Source organism: Trachurus japonicus, chromosome 9 (genome assembly GCF_045865225.1).
Source record: "Trachurus japonicus isolate A0001 chromosome 9, Traja_1.0".
Lineage (NCBI taxonomy): Eukaryota > Metazoa > Chordata > Actinopteri > Carangiformes > Carangidae > Trachurus > Trachurus japonicus.
Genome location: NC_140915.1, coordinates 15,946,116 through 15,968,630, shown reverse-complemented (window position 1 = coordinate 15,968,630; position 22,515 = coordinate 15,946,116). Strand labels below are relative to the sequence as shown.

Genomic DNA, 22,515 nt, shown 5'->3' with positions numbered 1-22,515 from the left:
ATTAGCACAAGTTGCTCTCAGCAGCTTTGGTCTCTTATAGCTCGGAGCCTTCAGCGCCACTGAAGAGGCCTCGGAGCGGCGAGACAGTTCATGAGTAACTGACGTGCTGCTGCAAACTAAAAAAAGGTAAAACCCATCCATCTTGGAGTTTGAATCAAAGACAACCAGAAACGCTTCCAAATACTATTAGCTCCAGGCCTGTTCCACTCTTCCGTGAACAGTGGTTTTGATGTTTCATTTCACATAATAGCTCAACCTGACTGTGATGTTCCCAGAATAAATACCCACATGTTCCTCATTTCATTTGCAAACAGCGTACCATGGCGTGCACCAAACCCAGCTGAACCTCGGCTGAAACGCTCCGTGACGGGACGGTTTTCGACCGTTCGTCCCGGAGATGTTCGATTGTGTTGCGGTAGCAGTAGCAGTTGCGATGCTGCAGTGTCTCTGTCTCTTCTCTCTCGCACGTTTTTTTTTTTTGGTTTTGTTTCTCTCTATCTCTCTATGTAGAAACCTGTTTCTTTCGGGAGGTGACCTTTTCCCACAGATTCCAATTCCTGGCTACATGACACCTCACGCAACGCAACACAACAGCCGAGACGTGAGAAGAAAAGGATCGCGCCTGTGCAGAGGTCAGGGGATTTTAAGACCTTCTGATATTGTTTTTATATTGTTTTTACTGTAACACCAGCAGGGAGAGGGAGAAATGACACCGGGGTTACAAATGGAGGCAGAGATGGAGGGAGGGAGCGAGGGAGGGAGGGAGGAGTGGCGACAGATTGCCTCTCTCTGTGAGCTTGAATGTCACCTCCGCTGAAATATACCGGGGTGTGCTTCACTCATGTCTGCAGAAATTAATCTATTAAATCACTTTCGGTGCAGTGAGAATATTCACAGAGACTCGCCGTGAGAGAGAGGGGAACAACAGACGACAGCTTCTTTTCTTTTGTCCACATTTTGCACATTATTTTGTTTGGAGGGGGTGAAATTATGGTGTTTTTCGAGTTTCAACTTTTTTTGCTCTATAGTGAAATGAAATCAGGATATGAGAGGGCACGATGCAAAGCTTCATCACGCTGTTTTGTATGTAGGTGGTATAAAAACTCTGAGGTGCAATTCACCGAGGAACTCACTCCTGAGAAGCAAAGCAGTCTGCCGCAGTTTGATAAGAAGAGTGAGGTTTCTAGAAAAACAAAACATTATTTAAATATGCAGTATGAGGCAGGGCTGTGAGACATTGACTAGCAAATGAAAAGAGAAAAGGCTCCGACGGTGGCGAACAGCCGCTCGTCTGCTGCTCCGAAAAACTCCATCACCGAGACAGGGAGTGACCCAGCAGCACACACCTGATCGAGCTAATGTGGCGGGCGTGGGGGGATTCAGGGAGTTGTGTACTTCACTGCACTGTCTGTCAAAGGCTTTTACCAAACCATCCCTCTTTCAGTGCAGGAGAACGGCCACAAAGGCTTTATGGCATGTTTTTGTTTGTTAGGAGACAGAGCCTTCTCTGTAGTGGTTGCACAAACACTTGAGCACTTTAAATCTCTATTAACCTTCATCTTGTGTTAGCTTTCTGCTACCATCTATGGTGTTCGGGTTAGTTTTGACCCGTGTTTTAAATCAACTGTAAAATACACTAAAAACATTTTTTTTCATCCAATTTGTTTTTCTTCTCTTGGTTACATTGTTAGGCTTCCTTATCTATGAAAATATTGGTTTCAATATTTTTTGGTGTGGGCCCCTGGGTCTTATTTGTCAGTATACCATTTGGCTTCAATTGAACCTTCCTCTTGTCAGCTTTCTGCTTCCATCTATGGTGTTAGAGTCGGTTTTGACCCGAGTCTTAAATCAGCTGTAAAACACAGTAAAACAATTATTTATCATCCCATTTGTCTCTGATCTCTTGGTTACGTTGTTAGGCTTCCTTATCCATGAAAAGGTTGGTTTTGCACTTATGATTTCAGTTTTAACTCTCATTATTGTTCTTATTGTATAACCGGGTCAAAATTGACCCTAACACCACAAATGTCATAATTTTAACCAGAGCATTTTAGAAGTTTTATTTTGTTTAAATAGAGGTTCCTGACAAAGTCAAAAAGCCTTGATGTTATAAACATATGTGGTACTTTTATGCATTTAAAACCTGAAAACAGGTCACTGGTGACCCGAACACAAGAGAAGGCAACTCATCTCTTTTCCTTCGCATTTTAGTTAGGTGTCTTAACTTTAGTTTTATTGCATGTTTTTACTGTACATTACTGGTATCCCATTTAGTTTTATTGTTACTAGTTTTACTTGTGTGTTTCATTTACAGCACTTTGGACAACTTGAGTTGTATTTTTAAATGTGCTATATAAATAAATATGTATTGTGAAGAAACAAAGCAGTTCCACCGCACACAATGTGGTCACTTAAATACTGATTTATTATATTATTTAAAAGTTAAGCAACCAGTGGGCTTCATCAGGCTTATAATAATAAATAATGATCATAAGCTTGATGAAGCCCACTGGGCGAAACGCGTTGCTTAACTTTTAGATAATATAATAAATCAGTATTTAAGTGACCACAGTGCGGTGGAACTCCTTTCTTTCTTCATGGACTCATTTCCTGACACCACCGGCACCAATGAGAGGATCTAATCTGTGCTGTGCAGGGCAATCTCCCCTTTCTCAATTATGTATTGTATTGTATTGTTTTAAACTAGAGGTATTTCAGTTTTTATTAACACAATTAAAACTATAACAAGTCAGAGCATCAAATTAGAAGAAATTGTCAATTTCTGTGGTTTGCAAATCTTGTTTTTTCATTTTTTCCCTTGATTAATTTAGGATTGTTTAAAAAGACGCACGAATAAAACTAGTCAGTGACACGTGAGTATGGGTAAATATTCCAAAATAAAAGTGCACAACAGGTGCACATCCCATGTTGGCCATGGCCTGAAGCAGTGATCGCTGGTTCAACTCCTGCATGTGATTCCCCCACTATCTCTTCCTGCTTTTCCTGTCTCTCATCACTGTCCAATCAGATAAAGGCTAAAACTGCCCCCAGGAATAATAATAATGAAAAAAAGTGCAACATCATGCAAGTGCAGGAAAAATACAGAGTATTTCTTTATTCCTGTTTAAGATAAAAAAACAAACAAACAGGTGACGTCATACCTTGGTAGAGCAGAGCGAAGCCCTGGGCCTGGTTGGTGCGGTCCGAGTAGAAGTAGAGGATGACGAAATCGCCCGTGACGTTGACCAGCTCCCGCGGCGGGCTGCGCCAGTCGAACCTCGCCACCACCTGGTTGGTGTAGCCGTCCAGGAGCTCCACCATGTCCGTCTGGTCGGAGATGTCGAAGAAGGTGAAGTTGAAGAGGATGGAGGAGGACCCGGGCACCTGGATGGTCCAGTAGCAAACGCGGCCGGGGGAGTACTTGTCGGGGAAGTCCGGGGAGTAGACCACCCCGGACGGAGCGGTGTAGTTCCCACCGCAGGCTCCGACCCGGGCTGGAAGGAGAGAGAGTTCAAGGAAAAAAAAGAGGAGAAAATAGTCTGTGATGAAAAGATCCCTGGTTTATTTTGGTCTCACGAGGACTTTGATAACAGATATCACATTACACGAGCATGAGGAAGCACTGATCTGATGTCAGCCCTGATACTGACATTATTAAATAAAACTGGTATGAGCCATGACGTGACTGATCTGCATCGATTTGCTGGATTTGTTTTAATGCAACACTGATGGCTGACCAAATGTTATGACCAAATAAAGTGAAATATACTGATTTCATGGAGGGGAAATGGAAATATTAATATCAGGTGTGAGATTTAGAATAAAACTTCAGGAAGAGAATCTCAGACTGAAAATCTCAGGCTTTAGTTTTGTGCAGCTTTAAAGGGATAGTTCCACATTTTGGCAAACTGGCCCATTGCCATAATCCCTATAGTCATAGCAGTAGGTTTGTTACCTTTAATTGTCGGTGCAAGCTATTTTTAGAACGGCGGAGCAGAGCCGTGAGCTGCTCAGAGCTACGCTACGGAGGCTAATGGGATTTCTTGGTTTCCCTCATCAAACTCATCAAATACACAATCCAACAACTCCAAAATGCTCTGGTGGACAAGTTGTGACCTGCACATTCACCACGCTATGAGATAATAACACAACGTTACCAGACAGAGTTGTTTTAGAGGTAAATGCAGAGACTGCTAGCTGAAAAACTGCCCCCGACGGGAACGCGCATCAGTGATTTTGCATGAATTAACCTCGAAAACAACTCTGTCTGGTAACGTTCTGTCCACCAGAGCGTTTTGGAGTTGTTGGATTGTGTATTTGATGAGTTTGATGAGGGAAACCAAGAAATCCCATTAGCCTCCGTAGCGTAGCTCTGAGCAGCTCGCGGCTCTGCTCCACCATTCTAAAAATAGCTTGCACTGACAATTAAAGGTAACAAACCTACTGCTATGACTATAGGGATTATGGCAATGGGCCAATTTGCCAAAATGTTGAACTATCCCTTTAAGACTGACAGGTGTTTTATATGTGAAAGAGTGTGACACATACAACTAACTACTGTAACTACAGTGTCTTCTTGAGGAGATATTAAAACTAAATTTGATGTGAAGTGTTCACATGACAGACCTGCTCCAACCTCAGGACCAGAGGAACAGCAGGTGCAGATGTATTTTGTAAAGGTGCATTATCACATATGTGATTAAATGTGTTTCGTTTTGTAAAGTGAAAAAGACTCATCATCACTCACTGTCGAAGATGATGACCCAGCCGTCTCCGCCGCAGGGCTGGGTGTGGTCGCCGAAGCAAACGTGGTTACACTCCATGCTGGGCGACTCGCCGTGCTCCCGCTGGTCCACCTCGTTGCCACAGAAACAGGCATATCCGGACTCCATACCGGCAAGCTGAAAAACAAACACAATAGGAGTTATGCAGATCTTGTGGAGGAAGCAACTTTTTTCCTAATTATTGCATTTAAATCCAAAACAACTTTGCACATTCAAATAAAAGCAGCTTTATGAGTCGTGTTTTTCACATGAGCCTGATGCGAAACTGTGTTCACACTTTAGTAAACAGTTCACTCCACGTACGTATGGCTCCTTCTCTCTTTTAGAAAATTAAAGTGACTTGAGTCTAAAGTGCCCTAATTGCTCTTTCTCTCATGATTACAAGATGCTGTAATCTGAGTCTGGATAACCACAAGCTCTCAGCTGATTAGAGGCCTCCCTTCAAACACACAGCTGCACACAGGGTGCAGAGAGTAAACCTTACAGAAATAGCACCTATCCATCTTTCAAATCACATTTGTTAGTAAACTGTTCCCCAGAGAGAGAGAGAGCGTCGGAGCCGTCAGAGTGTGCAACGTGAAGGAACCTTCACGCGTTCGGTCCTCAACGCCACCACCACCACAGGCTTGCTTGTTCTCAAAAGATCTATTGTCCCTCTTTCAATAAAAACGCCATTGTCCAGTTTTCAGGCCCTCTAAATGAATTCACACCACTAACTGAAGGTACTGCATCATTTCCCACTCTGCGTCGTTTCCTCATGGAATAGGAATTCACGGCGCCTCCGCTCCACGTCCTTGTTGCATTATTCTATCTGATGAAGTCATGCTCGACGTGAAAACTGTTTCTGGTGGAGCCAACGCGCCCATGGATTTGCTGTCTCGCTCATTACCCATGCTCTTTGTCAGAGAAGTCACATGGGGATCCATATTTCCAAAAAGCGCTGACGTTTCACATTCACGCATTAAAAAGGGCCAAGCGAGGGTCCAAGGGTACAAGGCAGACGATGCCAATCTGCCACCGCTTCCTGTAACATCTGCCGTATTGAGAGAGGAGGAGGAGGAGGAGGAGGAGGAGGAGGAGGAGGAGGAGGAGGGGGGAAGCTGTCAGTACCTGTCAATGCAGACGGAGCTGAGCCGAATCTGCTGAGACCGAACACGAACACCTGGCACTGTTTATAGCTGCGGCGGTGACAACGACAGATACAGAGCTGAGACAAAAAAAAAAAACACACAGAAGAGGAGGAGGAGGAGGAGGTGGTGCCCACCGGCCTAATAACCGTTCATTTCCAGCTGTCAGCCTTGATTGCCGTGATGATTTGTCATCCGCTGGTTGGTTTGAAACATGGAGCTTGATGGCTGAATAAAGAGGGTTATAGACCGCGCTCGCTCCTGCCATCGTGGCCGATAATTGTCAGGAAACTGCGCCGTAAACGCAGATCATTTACATAAAAGCTCGACTGTCGCGGAGGGGCCAAGTCGTGTCCGCTTTTTGAAATGACACGGGCAATTGACCGGACGTTTATCCACCAAATGAGAGGAGACAATGGAACATCTGAGGTCACACAGCCTTCATTTAAAGTCTATTTAAAGTTTTGCATGTGCTCCCTTGAAGAAACTGTCGGCTCTAATCTTATGTAAATATAATACACTGACTGAACGTCTCCTGGGTTACACTTTCTTTTTAATTGGATGAACATGTGCTTTGATTTCAAACCGTACCAAAGACGGTTTGGAAACCAAGACAGCTCATGATGAGTCAGCTTCCTGTATATATGTCACTTGGGCCCCGCCCATTTAGGAAACTAGCAGCTGCCTTGAGTCTGTTGACTCCAAAAGAGAGCCTAAGCGGAAAAGGAGCTTGCCATGGGACCTCAATTTGGAAAAAAATCTCCATGTAGGTGAACAGGAGTCAAAATTTTATTCATGATCCGATTGAATTGTGTCATGAGAAAAATATCTGACCTCTATCTGTTTAAAACATCACATTTCATGTCAAGAAATCATCAGTTTGCCGTAAAACAGTAACGGAAGAATGTATTTTGTGTGAAGACGCTCTACGGACACAAGAAGTAAAATATTTGACTCATTTTTCATAAGCCTCATCTCTTCCGAACATTTTGACACTAAAATGTCAAATTTCAGAGGGACACTTTGTTCAAGACCTTGCGAGATTTGAAAATATGGATAGCTCACTTTCATCTATCGACAACACGCCCATTTAGGAGACAGGAAGTGTAGGCGTTACCATTTCATATCGCTGGAGCAGCTTGTCACCTTGGGGTATTTTGTTAGTAATAGAGTATCTTGACCGTACCTTGTATCTCTGCTTCCTGCAGAAGCTGATACAGTTCTGGATGGTGAGTTTGTTGGAGGTCTCGCTGGTGCCCGACAGGGTGGGCGGGTCTCCGCTGTCTTTGAAGCAGCCCAAGTTTCCCGGCACTGCAGAGAGAGAAGAAGAGGGGAAAAAAAACAAACATTAGCAACACAAACTTCTACACAATCTGAAGCACATGCATCCTGCACAAACATGTTTTTATCTAAACCGTTGCATCCATTTTAAGAGAACACACTCCTTTGTTTCATCGCTGCTTCCCCAAAGTTGTTCAAGCTTTACAATCATGTCCATCACTCACTCTGCAAATATTCAATTTCGTGTTTGAATCTTTTGGTATGAATTTCCACCAGGCAAGCCAACAATTTGGCCTATGAAGAAAGGAGATGAGGAAGAGGAGGAGGGAGGAGGGAGGAGGGAGGAGGGAGGGAGGGATGCAGGGGTGAAGGGGACAGGGATGTTTGAGTCATTGTATGAGAGAGCTGGAATCTGGAAAATGCACGCAGTCAGATGTGAGAGCGAGTCGCACCAGATTAGAGATATAGTGTTTTCTACATGTGTGACTCCGAGTGTGTGTGTGTGTGTGTGTGTGTGTGTGTGTGGTGACAGATGGGGTTCAGTACGCCGTGCCAGGAAATGTAAAGTATTGTTCTCTCAGCCAAGTCCAACTCCTACATGAGGTCTACATTAAAAACAGGTTTTGTATTTTGACCTGCAGGAGCACAGATGTGAGAAAAAAAAAAAGAAAAGAAAAATCGAAGCGATGATGTTTCCGCTCTCTGACAGACACCTGAAACTTTCGGTTCGAGCTTTCATGAAAGTTTACAAGCAGCAGTGAGATGTCTCAATTTTACACTCTTTCCTTTCTTTTTTTTCTTTCAATACTCTCTTGGATTTGACCGTTGTTGCAGCTTATCAAACGACTCGGGGGCTGGGGATGACACAAATAGGCCAGCCGATCACAGCTGGATCACAGACCAGACAGATAGAAGCAGGATGGATGTTGACGTCCTTCCAAGATCGCATCCAAGACAGACAAATCACGCTCGCCTCCCCTTTTAATCCTCCGTGTATTCATCAGATACTGTTCTATGAGACTTGAGAATTTAAACAGTGAAACATTAAACTCTCCAAAAGCCTTCAAATTCAACTTAACAGCTCAGGAAGTGCCAACAAAGCCTCAAGGAGGAGGAGGAGGAGGAGGAGTCTTTATCACCAGTTGTGTTGATTTTGTTTTTCATTGCACTTGTTTCACTCCCATGTTCTGGGCTGAAGTGAATTTGACAAACAGAAGTAAATGCACAAATCTGAAAGTCATTTCCCCACAGCAAGTATTAAAAAAAAGAAGAAGGAAAAAACCCTCCCCACCCTCTGAGGCTCTTCGGTCTAATTGGAATTGGTGTTACCCAACCACAGGGTACAAAAAGAGCCTCATTAGGACAAGATGGAAAAAAAAAAAGAAGAAGAAGAAAAGACAAGAGCCGAGGCTGTGTCCGAAATAGCGGTCGATGCTGAGACACGACAAAAAATCTAAAGCATGTGACATTACAAACTATGGTCTTGTTTCTTTCTTTGCGGAGGATCTGCCCCAGTCCAACGATTCAACTGCAAATTAAATGAGGATCAAACCGCATTTAACTCAGATCTCAAAGTGTGATTGATGCTTCTCCTTTCTCTCTAAAAATCTAATTCTAAGTTTCTTCCGGTCGCATTTGGAGCTGGAAATCAAATCATTGGAGAAAAAGGGTCAAATCTGAGGAGACTATGGGAGTTAAGAGTTAAAGGGATAGTTCAGTTTTTGTTTTGTTTTTTGAAGTGGGGTTGTATAAGCTACAAATGGCCCCTAAGTGTAATACCTGCAGCAGAAAGGTCTCTGCTCCCCCCCAGTTAGCCATACCACCAGCGCACAGTGCTGGACAGAGACACAGGCAGTGAACTGATGCAAACTAACAGCGTATTTTCGCCGCTTACAAGAAATCCCGCCTCAGTCCTGCTGTATCACTCCGTATATCACAATCTTTTAAGACAGGCATGAGCAACTCATTCCACACGGTGGTGTGGCTGCAGGTTTTTGTTCCAACCAATCAAGAGCCGCAGTTTGACCAATCATCTGTCTGAAGACTGAGATCAGTTGATTAAAATGAGTCAAGTTAAGTCAAGTCGAGTTTTTTCGAGTTATTCGTCTCCATTGGCAGAGATTTGATTTGGAAACAACTTCACAAGGGAAAAACATGCTGCCTAAAACACGATAAAATCACGGTAGTTGCAGACAGTAGCCGACGACAATAGAAAAAGAACAGTAGTCCAAGAGTCCTTGCTTGTGTGGCTCAACAATCCTGCAACATTCAAAGAGAGAAAGCCTTTTTGCCTTTGCCATCAGGAGGTCATGACAGGGCGAATGTGTGAAAAAAATGACACGCAGATTTTGACTTTTTTAAGGCCGTGGTCTTAAACTTTTGATCAGCTGATGAGCAGCCAATTTTCTATCTGTTGCTCCAGTTTCTTCTTTTCGCACCTTGAAGCCTATACTTACAACCTGGTTATGATTCACCAGTGCAAAATGTGAATTCTTGTCATTTTTGTCATTTTTCCTTAATTTTTGTCTTGAGATTTTGTTCGGGAGTCTATAAACGCAAATGCAATTTAGCTCAGCAATGCAGTTTTCTGTATAAAAGAGAGCAACACATTTATTTTGAGTTATTTTTCTATCTGAGTGCAACAACAAATGTGTTGCTTTGTGGATGCTGCAGAGCGTGGCGGCTCGTCCCCCGACTCCGTAACCAACGCTGTCCTAGAACTGAGCATCTCTGGAGCTTTTTCAGTTGTTGTTGTGACTTTTTCCTCTCAAACATTTAAATGTTGAAAGCCGTACTGCTCATCTGACGGCACCATGTTCCACCGGCGAGCGACTGGCACGACAAAAAAAAACTGAAAAAATAACACATTTGATCCACTTTCTCAAATCCTGTGGTGATACTTGGGGGTAAAAAACAAAAAAAGTGCCTCGGTGAACTGGAGTAACCTCGATAAAGACCACACACGTGCATTGTTTTTTGGGGGATGCCAGCTGTTGCCAATGTTAACTTCCTGGCTGGCACGAAAGCTTCTTCACACACGCTACAACATTGTGTTTATGCAGAAGTGAGGACGTGCGACATGTTTTAGATTCCATGGAAATTGTTGTCCGCAAGAATGTCCACCACCACGGACGGGAACAGAGGAGGGAGGGAGGGAGGGAGGGGAGGGGAGAAGGGGAAATGAGGTGAAACAGACCAGAAGGGAGAAAGAGAGAGAGGCCGCTCCCCTGCATCTCTCTCTCTCTCTCTCACCCCCTCGTTTGCTGACCGTAAAGTGACCGGCCGAGTTCTTTTGGCTACGACGGCCGTGATTCGCCTTTGTGCAAAAAAATCGTGTTTGACAGATGACTCAACACTTGAAGACAAAGTCCTCGTACTGGACTCGCTCAGTACCAGTAATAAATCATGAGCAATATTCCTTTTTGTTTTCCTGCCACAACCAATGCCGACGCATCACAGAGTGGATTCATTTGGTTGTTTGAATCATTTAATGAGACTCCACAAAAACACACTCAGTGTCTGCAGGCAAACATGACACAGTAGTACTCATGCTCAAGGTGTTTCATATATTTCCAGGGTGAGATGGGACAGTGCTAAAGCAGCAGTTTGTGTTTTATCCTCTGTTTAAGTATATGCTGGATTAATCCTCGAAGAGTGAAGAGTGCAGGAGTGAGAGGAGGGGAGGCTGAGCTGAGAAGAGAAGTGAGATAAACACCTGGTTCAGAACCAGCAACCTCCCTCCGAGCAAGGCAGGCACTGTACCACTTCAAATGGGGGGGCTTTTGAAGAGCGGAGGGGAAAACGCTACTGCGGGGCTCAGCAGCCAGATTAAAGGCAGCACTGCTCTTTTTTCACTTTGCTTTGACAGGAAGATTGCAGACTACAGTCAATTTATCTGTCTTTGTCCTCCTCTCCTCGTCCCAGGGGCTGCGGAGGAGCGCCGGCTGAAGAGCAGCAGGTGGTGGTGGGATCGTATCGCACCAAACCAAGAGAGAGAGAGAGAGAAAGAGTGCCTCATGCATCTTCCATGTGCACGCACAGCATTTATCCACTAACATTAAAAAAAAAGCTTCAAATTGTCCTTGCATGAAAACCCCTGAGCGCAGCATTGTTCCTTAAGAACATCTGCTCTGCAGGCGCAACAAGTGCAAATATCTCCATGTACAATAAAAGAAAGAAAAAAACACGCACACACACACACACAAACACGTTTAACACACTTCAAAGCCCAGCGGTGGAATTCAGACTTTAATGAGCCAGAGGGGAGAAATGGAGGAAACACAAGGTGCATAAATGCTCCAGTCAGCCCAGACCAGACCTCTGAAACCCTCAGGAGATCACAGCTGGAGGGGAGACTCCCACCAAGTTACAACACACACACACAAAAAAAAGTGAAAGATAAAGCTAAACAAGGCTCGACTGCAGCCAGACTCATCACAACCTCACAGCTTTGCCTTATAGCTCGGGAAAAGAGCACTTAGTCACTAGTTAGTTAGCATTCCCACAATGCAACGCAGTGCGATGGCAGCCAGAGCAGAACAACAAAGTACAAGTCTGTCTAGCGGGGCGGAGGGAACGGCAGACACCTCTCACCACCGACAAGGCAGAGCAGACACAACAACAACAACACATGAGTGAGAAGGGAGAAAAGAAGAACAACACACCAACACACAACATCAAACATGTGCAGCAGGCTTTGGCAAGTGCACTTGGCAGGGAGCGAGCATGCAAGCAGGTTGATGAGCTGGGGCGGAGGTGTAGTAGTGGTGGTGGTGGTGGTGGGAGGAGGAGGGGGGGAAGCATGTTATTAAAGACACATAATTACAGTTATAAATTCCTCCTTACATCTGGAGACGAGGGGAGCGAAAGAAATCTAAGGAAAAACAAATAAACGTACAGACGTAGAGAAGCAGGAGAGGGTTAACAAAAAAAAGGAGTGTTTCTGTTTTTAATGTGACTCTGGGTGTCTCTGCTTTCAAAATAGATTTACTCCAAACTGTGCATCCACCCAGCGCGGCGTGCCAGATATTTTCACTTTAAAGATGAGGTAAGGCACAGAGACACGGGGACAGAGAAAGAGAGAGAGAGGGAAGAGGAAGCCTTGAGGAACAATGAACCTTGAAAGTGTCTGAGTTACAATCACTGTTAAAGCACCAGAGGAGCTCCTCTCGCTGTCCGTCCTGATCCTGTACTGTAACAACGAAGCTGAAGATATAAGAGTCTAACGTCATATTTATATGAATAGAGATGTAAAAACGCTTCGATACGATCTATTAACTCAACTGCTGCGTTTATAAGTTATTTCAGATTCAAAGCCGCTGCCTACATTCTTGTGAATTGCGTTCCTGCTTCACGTGGTTCGGTTTCATTCAGCTGCTCGTGTGTCTGTGGCGAGCGAGCGACCACGACCACCTGAAGAAGAATTCTGGACGTGGGAACATGAAAAGGTCAGATTGAAGGAGCTGACCGACGGCGCCCACGACGTGCATTGTCAGACAAAAAAACAAAAACAAAACAAAACAATATCGGCTCTGTGGAGGTGACTGCGTGTGGGGTCTGAGCGTTGGGGATGAATAACCACAGTCATGTTCAGTCCCACTCCACTTTTACATTCACTTTCATTTTACACATGCTGAATTTGTGTTGTGATGCACTGTAAAACTCAACAAGTTAGTTCAACTCAAACCATTTGAGGAAATCGACTAAAATGTATTAACTTGATTGATTCAAGTGTTTATGGTTCAGGTATCTTGGGAAAATAAAGTTAAAAGCACAGCTCCACTCAGTTACATGCATCATTTCTACAAATAAATTAAAAATATGTTAATTGAATTGATCTGAATTAAGTAACAGTACCTTGAATTCATCTTTTGAGTAAGTAATAATGTGTGAACTTACGCCACTAAAGTAAATCATTACACAACTTGTAGCTACTGTACTCAATTGCAGAAACTGACTGCCTTCGACCAAGTTGTATTAACATTTTACAAACTTGAAATGTAAGACAGAACCTGAAACATTTGAAACTCATATCTGAAGACATTGCATTTCAATTTTTAAAACATTTCAGTATCACAGTTCTCCAGACGTAGTTTACTCTCCACGAAACTTCTCCTTCATTCCTCAAATTAACAACCAATCACTAAAGCATCGGTTTAGTCTTTTTTTTTGAGGGGAAATGACAAACTTTTATTGGTTTTAGCTTCTCAAATATACCAGGATATGATGGTTTTTATCTGAATATCTACATTACTTAGAAACAGGCCACCGCCCCCCTGAGCCGTGGGACATTCTCCAATAATCTTTGCAGTATACAGAGGAGCTTTATCAGACTGATGCGTTTTGGCTGGTGGCCTTTAAACAGCACAAAACAAGGGCGTAGGTCTGCATATGGACAGTGGGGACACGTCCCTTCCAATATGTGAGTGAACTCGTTTGGACTGAACATCAACATCTCGATGTCGGATGGTTGATTTAACAAAGTCATGTCCTGAAGTTTCCTTTTCTTTTAATATTTGATCTATTACCGTGCATAGTTTTTTTATTATGATGATAATTTGGAGGCGATTTTGTGTCCGACTCCTTACAAACTGTTGAGACCAAAGCTACATCCTCGACACAAAACATATCACAAGCAGCATTTAAATAGTTGAGCATGACACTGCAAAAATGTAAAACAGCCGATCGCACTGTATATGGACGCCTACGTATCTGCCTATGGATGTTCTTGACAGGCTGGTGGGGAACGACAGCAGCTGCTGAGGGACATGTGCTGACGTCTTCCAGAAGCAGCAGCAGATTGATCTGTAGTGAATGTAATAGTCGCAGCTCCACACTCGGGCATCTGGCACGAGGCAGACTGAGGCACCTGAAGATGTTTGCAATGTAAGCACGGAGCAGCTGCCTCAGACCGATGAAGCGAAGCCGCATCGCTGAGGAAAACAAACACCTTCCTCGTCCTCATGCAGAGAATCACACATTAGCTCAGGCTGGATGTTTCACCTCCTCCTCCTCCTCCTTTTCTTCTTCTTCTGTCTGTGTTTACATTTTTTCGTTTAATATCACATGTGTTGCCTTCTGACAGTGATGCAGTGCATAAACATCTAATGTTTCTCTTTTCACGCCTCATTAAACCCTGAAAACGTTCTCGCAGACTCTCATTTTGTGCTTTGATTATTTTCTTACATTGAGTTTGACATATCGGAGATTTGCCTTTGACATCACTTAAGAGCAAGAAAGGAAGTAAAATTGCATCTTTGGAGGGCGATGGCTGAGTGGGAAAAAACAAAACAAAGAACGAAAATGATCCTGTAAGCAGTCACTGCTGCTCCATTAACATCCCATTACACTGTACTCGAGACAAAAAGAAAAAAAAAAAAAACGTCATTAGTGTTTCCAGGATGTTAACGCTGAAACAGGATTTTAAAAGCACATTCCTCAAGTGCTCCGAGATCCCTGATGCAGGTAATTTAAAAAACACAGGTAGCCTATGCTGAAGCCTTGGAAACACTCCCATTAATGCACCACACAGCAGAGTAACAATCGAAATGTGATGCACACACTCACACAAACACATGCGCGGCCTTCCCAGGAATACCGAGTGCAACAAAGCGAGGAAACAACACTTATCATAGTCGGTGTTTATGTGATCTTTCCCCCCCCCTCCTCCTCTCCTGCCTTTATATTCCTCGCTCTGTCTCCCTGTCATTGTGTGTCTTGGCCCCCAACATTTATTATTACCCCCCTTTTGTAGTACAGTAAACTCAATACATAAACAAATACAGCTGCTGCGTTTCATCAGGCCTGTGATTAGTCCCCGTGTCGACTGAAATGCAGGCTCGTTTGGTTGGAAACACCAGAGAAATGGAGAAATATGTCATAAACTCCCCCAGGTCGGTCGGTTGAGCGTTTTCTGGAAAGTCAGGGTATTGTTTGTGAAGGAGGAGGTGGGAGCTGCTGTTGTGAGTTTCTGTTGCGTTTATGCGTCACTTCTTCTACAGAGAGACATCAATTCTCTGCAGGCTGTCAATGGGAACACTTTACAGTACAGTCAGACAATAAGGGACTTATTATAGGACAGAATGAGAGAAGTATTTGTATCTAACAGACTAACTTTGCAAGTGGGATGTTCAAAACTCAACTGGCTGTGTGTGTGTGAGTGTATGAGTGTATGTGTGTGTGAGTGTGTGGTGGAGGCAGCGCTGCAACAAGATTGAGATGGAGGAGATCAATGCCCCAGCCCGAGGCCCCGAGAGAGTGACTAACCATCTAATTAGAGGGAAGAGGGAAGAGCCAGAGCTTTAAATGAATAATTATTGGCCTCTCAGTCAGAGCCCGGGCCGGCGAACAATACAGGGGAAGAGATGAAAAATGGCCGCCGCACCGCATCCGCATCCCTCTGCATTCCCTCACCAAACCAAACAACACTCTGAGTCCCAGGGGAGCTGATACCAGGGGGGGTAGGTAGGTGGGTGGGTGGGGAGATGAAAAGATGAGCAGACACTCGGCGGCCACCTCGGGCGTTAGATAAGCGGCGCTGATGCTGCTCGGCCATTTATCATCATTTGCGTTCAAAGAGATCGACTTCAGGTCGTCCCGGTTATCTGAACGTCAGTTACAGGAGGAAACTCCCCCCTCTCCCTCCCCCTCCGGAGATGTTCAAAACAAGGTTAAGCTATGAGCGCATACAAGGAAAGCTTTGTAATTAAAGAACTGTTGGAGCTGTTGTTATCTTGGTTTTCTAATCAGGGCAAAACAAACAAAAGAGCTAAAACTGTCGAGCTCCAATTTATGACATGTATGTGATAAATCACTTTGTCACATATACAAACTACAGAAATTAAAATGTGTCACTCTTATGTCAGCTTTTGACAAGTGGCATTTATCAGCCATGAGAATAACAGTGGTGAGGCTTCGTTCCGGGCGTTGTTGGAAACAAGAACAACCAGTACCACTACCAGCTCTTTGAAACTGCTTTACTGTACTTTAAGTCTTTCACACCTCACTGATATGAAAGTAAAGGACACAATAAAAGAGAATTGTGATTATTTTCTTTGCGTAATCGGACGTGGAACTGAACAGGTTCAAGGCCGGAGCAGGAGATAAAGAAGTGGTTGTGCAGGAGACGAACCGTGTGACCTCTGCAGACTTTGAACATGCTGATGATGATTTTAAGTTTTAAAGGGATAGTTCAACATTTTGGCAAATTGGCCCATTGCCATAATCCCTCTAGTTTTAGGAGTAGGTTCGTTACCTTTAATTGGGATTTCTCATCAAATACACAATTCAACAACTCCAAAACGCTCTTGTGGACAAGTTGTGACCTGCACATTCACCACGCTATGAGTTGTTTTAGAGGTAAATGCAGAGACTGCTTAATGAAAAACTGCCCCCCAACGCGCATCAGCGGTTTTGCATGAATTTACCTCTAAAACAACTCTGTCTCGTAACGTTCCATTATTATCTCATAGGGTGGTGAATGTCTCGTCCACCAGAGCGTTTTGGAGTCGTTGGATTGTGTATTTGATGAGTTTGATGAGGGAAACCAAGAAATCCCATTAGCCTCCGTAGCGTAGCTCGTGGCTCTGCTCCGCCATTCTAAAAACAGCTTGCACCGACAATTAAAGGTATTGAACCTATACTGCTAAAACTATAGGGATTATGGCAATGGGCCAATTTGCCAGAATGTTGAACTATCCCTTTAAGAGCACAGAGTAAAACTTTGAAGATCAGATCTGAAGTTTAATCAAATATCTGTCTGGTGTTCTCCTGACATTTTGAAGACATGTTCACTGATGCTTAATGACATTTGTTGACAATTGAAAATGGAAATGTCTCGACAACTGCTGGACGCACTGTCATGATGACGTAACGTAACAAACTCCGGGGGCGACTCCACTCGCTAAACAACAAAATTACATTTATTACACCTGTGCGGAGCCGTGCGGAGCCACATTTGGCTGCGATTTCTTGAGCCCTAAATTGGTCGACCTCGCTATCCATCTCCTCCTCTTTCCCCGAGACAAGCTCTAAACAACGGCCATCTACTTGTTCTCATTAGCAAACATTCTACACAACCAGCTCGCCCTCGTAATCAATACCTTTAATTCCCTAATGGCTCTGGCTGATTTAACCCCGGCCACGTTGAGCGAGGGAGGAAGAGACAGAGCCAGAGAGAAAGAGAGAGAGAGATTAAATCTAACTGATGTCCCCTGGTTTCCTTTTGTGAGACTCTCCCCTCTCTAGTTTCTGCCTGAGTTTCCTCACAGCTCTGCAGGCAGGTATTTCCCCCCCCCCTGAGGGCAGGTGTGGGTGGGTGGAGCTATTAGGGGAGAGGTCAGAGGTCAGGGTAAGATAACAATAAGCCTGCTCAAAGCTCCCCCAGGTAAGAGCAGATCTGATGTAGGTAAAAGGGGAAACGTCAACCAGACGTCAGGGACACAAACCGGCTGTAATTAACCTCCGCAAATCTACAAATGATCTTTTTTTTCTTCTTCTTCTTTCTCTTTTCTCTTCGGATTTGTGTCTCTTAAGCTTCAGCACACGATTTTCCATTTTGTATTAAAGTCTCAAGTGTGAAACTTAACTTCCATCCCCAGAGGGAAAAAAATAAAAAGACAAAACCTTCTCTTAATCGACTCAAACAGCACCTGTGGTTATTCTATGCACAAAACTGAAAGATAGTAGGAAAAGAAAAAGTGATAATCAATTTGGTTTGGAGAAAATAATCTTGGTAAGGTTTTTTTTTTTTTTACATCTAAGCCTGGGGCAGTGAGGTCAGAAAGCTCATTTCCCACACTGGTTGTATATATGCGTGGTGCATGTGGATGTAGTTCTGTAGGGGAAGCCACACAGTTTTGTTCTAAATCTTTGTGTGTTTAACAAATTTGTGCTGCTTTTGTACATCCTTTCCCTTGTGTGTGGGATAAACAATAAACAATAAACAAACATTTAAACTGAATCAGCAGAACTAACATTCACTTCTTATGATTTCAACCTATACAGAACAGGGGAGGTACAGTATGAGATGGGATGGGATGGCCAAAATGAGCTCACTTCAAAAATATGTCCTCTTTATGTGTTAAATAGTTTTTTTTTCTTTTTTTTAGTAGTACAGGAACACACACACACACACACACACACAGATACACAGACACACACCCTGCTCTGCTCAGTGATGCCTGAACCTGCCTCAGTATGCTGGCCGGGAGGGTTGTCTGTGGTGAAAGCTGGTACGAGACCACCTAGGGGAAATATTCTGCCTCTGCAAACAATGACATAGAGCGAGATAAATACTGCAATAACAGAACCTGAAAGCATCCCCTGGTTCAGGCAAACCACAACAGCCACGAGGCAGGGCTGTGGTGCTGCTGCAGTCTGGGCTCCGCTTCCAGACCACATGTCCGACATGTTCGACTTGTCTCGGGCCTCTTGCTTATTTTGACTCGCACTTTGTTCTCGTCTCAGACTTTCATTCAGCCGTTCTGACTTTTCCTGCCGGTCATAAAACCGTCAAAGATGCATTTGTGTTTTTTTTTTCCCATTCCCAACCTGATCCACGTTTATGAGCAGCGCTGTCATTGAAGGAATGTTATGTGTGCATGTTATATTGTGTAATTACTAAGTGCATTAAATGGTTGGATGCACCCAACTGGTGCAGAGACAGGTACGCCTCTTTATCTCCGCGCGGCTCATAAATCAATATCCTTACACGACATATAGCAGACTGCTTATTGCCTGTTTTGGTTTTGAACATCAACTGATTTTGCTCACGCACCGACGGATCCTGATTTGCTTTGACACCTCTTGGCCCTCGCTCCTGTATCCAGCACCATCTGAACCAGAAACTATTTCACTCACAGCTCCCACGGTCTAGCACAGTGATCGAATTTGTTCACTGTTGTGTTTGTGTTTAAGTAGGTAGATATGCTTCTCAGTTAGTATTTGGGTTAGTTAGTTAATTTGGCTGCAGTATATGGATCCTCTTGTTTTGACTGTGACTTTTGGCATTGAGGGGAGCTCTAAAAAACTAAAGTAAACACGGCCACGCTCCCTTAAACGCTAAACCAGTTGTGTCGTCCCTTTATCAACAAAACATTTACCAAGGAGAAAATTAATCCACAACCTTTTTTTTTTTATTTAATTGAAAACCATTTACTGAGAACAAATGTCAAGAATTCAGCGGCTCTGGATGATTTTTACACCTGCGGATGATGGAAATGTCATTGGTTTCGTGGCTAATGGGACAAACTCTAATATCAGTACTTGAGGGAAATCCATCCTGGTTGGGGATATGATTGTCTGCACTACAGAGGTCGCTACAGGAAAATCCAATGGACATCCAAAGTCTTTAAGGTTCCTCCAATGGAGAACATGAATGTCTGAATATTTTCTCCTTGTGCTGCAATATTACAGATAAGTGGAAGCTGCAGAAAAAACATCAGGCGAATGCTGTTGGAGGGGATGTGATGGTTAAATGACTTGTTCCAGGGAGAATAGAGGCTCTCTGTCTTCCACCTAGCGTCTCTTGGCCGTAAACCAACCTTGCAAGATCAGAGCTTCCGACCTGTTGTCCCAGCTCCCGTCTCGGCGGCACCACAACACAAACACGCCCTGTAACCCATAACCTCTTGTTTATGACAGATACTGTAAGACTACACAAATACACACATCATAGATCATATATAACGTTATCCACGGCTCCATGGATTGACTTCTCGCCAGCTTCGTTGAAAACAAAATGCACATGCAACAAAGCAACCAGACTTGCATAGTTTCCCCTTTAAGGTTCATCCACTGGGGAACATGAGCGTCTGAACATTTATTCCTTTTTTGTTGAGATGCTGCAGATACGCAGTAAGTGGAAACTCTGACCTGCTGATGAAGCTGCAGGAAAAAACATCTGGCAAATGCTGTTAATAGTTATGAGTGTACATCCCCAGGGGACCATGAAAGTCACAGCAATAAAGATATCAACCTCACAGTGACACACTGGAGGAAAGTTTGGGCCAGTGCCGTCCAAAGGAACAACCTGATCAAGAAAAATATAATTACATGGTTGTGGTTGATGTTTTTCTCCCAGTCATCGAGTAGGAATCTCTCCATGACAAGATAGCAGAGGCCTGTTTTTTGTTTTTTTGCATTTCATAAAACTATAAATCTAACGGCTTCATGGAAATTTTACAGCATCGACAGCAACCGAAGTTTAAAAAGAAACACTTGTAAAGTCCCAACCCAACAACCCAACATGACGAACAAAGGAGGCACGAACAGACAAAGATATACGGTCTATGCTGCAGTATGACTATTTATGACTATTTAGGGTTTGACTCAGTTGTCCCACAACTTCAAAGTGCCATTTAGCTGCTGCATAAATCACTGGCAACGAGGGCAACATCTCATCACTGCATATTTCCCCTTAATGTTAAGCAATAAAAAACCTTAGACAAAACACATAACTACTTTGTTTTAATGCCTAAAAGGTGCGGCCGGTTCGCTTGCCAGATGGATGTGGTATCGCTGATGTGGAGACGAGGTTGATCAGATGTTCCCTCGATTGTTCAAAATAGATCAAAGCGTGACCTAGTAGAGTTATGTGGTGAAGCATTCAGGTCATTCATTGTGTGCAGTTAACTGTTAGTGTATAGGGTATAAAGACGCTGACAGCTCCATGACAAACACGCATCTCAAAGTGTCGTCGTCGCTTACGGGAATTCACGGCGTAGAGATAATGAGCCTCATTACCCAACACGGCCTCTATTGTCATCTACAATAACAACGTGCGACATAAAGAGGATTACGAGAACAAAAAAAAGTAATAATACTTTCAGGATGTTTATGTTTTCCATCCTGTTAACAGCTCCTATCATCATCGTGTCTGTTTTCCAAAGTGAGAAATCTCAGCACCTGCTCCTTGGTGATAAACAACAGCAAATGAGATTGTCATTTTGTGATGTTACTGGGTGCAATTTCCAAAGCTATAAAAAAAGGGTGTTGAGGAGATTTAATAACTCCAGTCCTGCAAAATAAAAGGTGAGGAGGATTGGATTTTGAAGAGGGTTTATGGCCTGCTATAATTCTTGAGTTTTACTTAACGATCCTTTTTTTTCTTTCATTTTCCTCATGACATTTATTCTAAAGTCGGCATTTTCCTCCGAGGCCGTCCGTTGCCCCCGTTTGGGATTGACAGCTCGCTGCTGCTGCTGCTGCTGCTGCAGGAGGAGGACCACAGCGCACAAGTGACACAACAAGTTTTTCTGGGTTATATACGCTGTTGAGAGACGAGCCCTTGACATGGACTAGATCAAAGCGTCTTTGTCTTGGCAAAGGCTCCAAGACTTCACCCAGACAGTTTCACCCTGTGTCAATCACAATCATACAGGGCATATCGTCAAAGCAAACGTACGCGCCACCAGTAAAAGCAGCCACACCAAAACAAAATGTCCTTCCAGTGTGGAACAGGGTGTGAAAGGACGCGCTGAGAAAAAAACAATAAAAAAAAGAGAAGAGAGAGAAACAGGAAGCACCACATTTTCTATCATCAAGTATTTTATCATCTGCACATGCCATAAATTACAACATCCAGATATAAAGTGGAGCTCTAAGTTTGCATTTGTGGGGTTTTATGAACACTAAACTGAATCATCCATAACTGGATTTTCTTGAGTATCTTAAACGAAACCATCACGGTCGCATCAATCACAATAATGTGAGTTGACTTTATATCAAAGTGACTAAAAATGTAATTTCTAACTCGGCTTATCTCGGATTGAAACCGGCTTCAACTCGAGTAACTCGAAACTTTAATTCGAGGGCCTTCTGGGACTTCCCTACTTGTGTGAAAAACCTCAAAATCAAAGTCCTTTAATAATGGATTTAGCCGTCAGCTCCTAATTTGTCTGTGGTGAACCTGCTGGTTTGGTTAGAGGCTCTGCTAATAAATTCCTCACACCTCATTAGAGATACAGTGCACCTCATTGCTAAGCCAGACAACATTAAGCCTCCTCTGCTCTATAAAGCCTGATGTAAATGCATCAGCACCGCACTGACCTGCAGTAAAGGAGTCCTCCAAACGCCGCTGTAACTTTTCAACGCTGACATTCATTGTAGTTCGGCTCGGGAGTCGTTTCGTTTAAGAGATTGAGATGATTTCAGAGACATAGGAACTGGACTTCAATAAATAACAACACTCGTGACAAGGCTATGCTTAGCTGAGCATTTAGTGGCCTGGGAATGAGCCGGGCCTCAAGACCGGCGTCATCATCTCTGCAGGACAACACACACACACACATACACGCACACTGTGGAAATGGCAATTTGTACAG

At 43.7% G+C, this 22,515-nt stretch overlaps 1 protein-coding gene across 2 annotated transcripts in view; it reads right to left on the bottom strand.

Moving 5' to 3' along the window:
* kremen1 (kringle containing transmembrane protein 1) overlaps positions 1-22,515 on the bottom strand; it is a 69,828-nt gene that overhangs the window by 10,563 nt on the left and 36,750 nt on the right. For both annotated transcript variants that reach the window (XM_085786232.1, XM_085786233.1), the window contains exons 5-7: positions 7,098-7,222; positions 4,748-4,901; positions 3,162-3,494 (exon numbers count right to left, since the gene is read on the bottom strand). In XM_085786232.1, the coding sequence (XP_085642358.1) occupies positions 3,162-3,494; positions 4,748-4,901; positions 7,098-7,222 (612 nt within the window). The remainder of the gene's footprint in view (positions 1-3,161; positions 3,495-4,747; positions 4,902-7,097; positions 7,223-22,515) is intronic.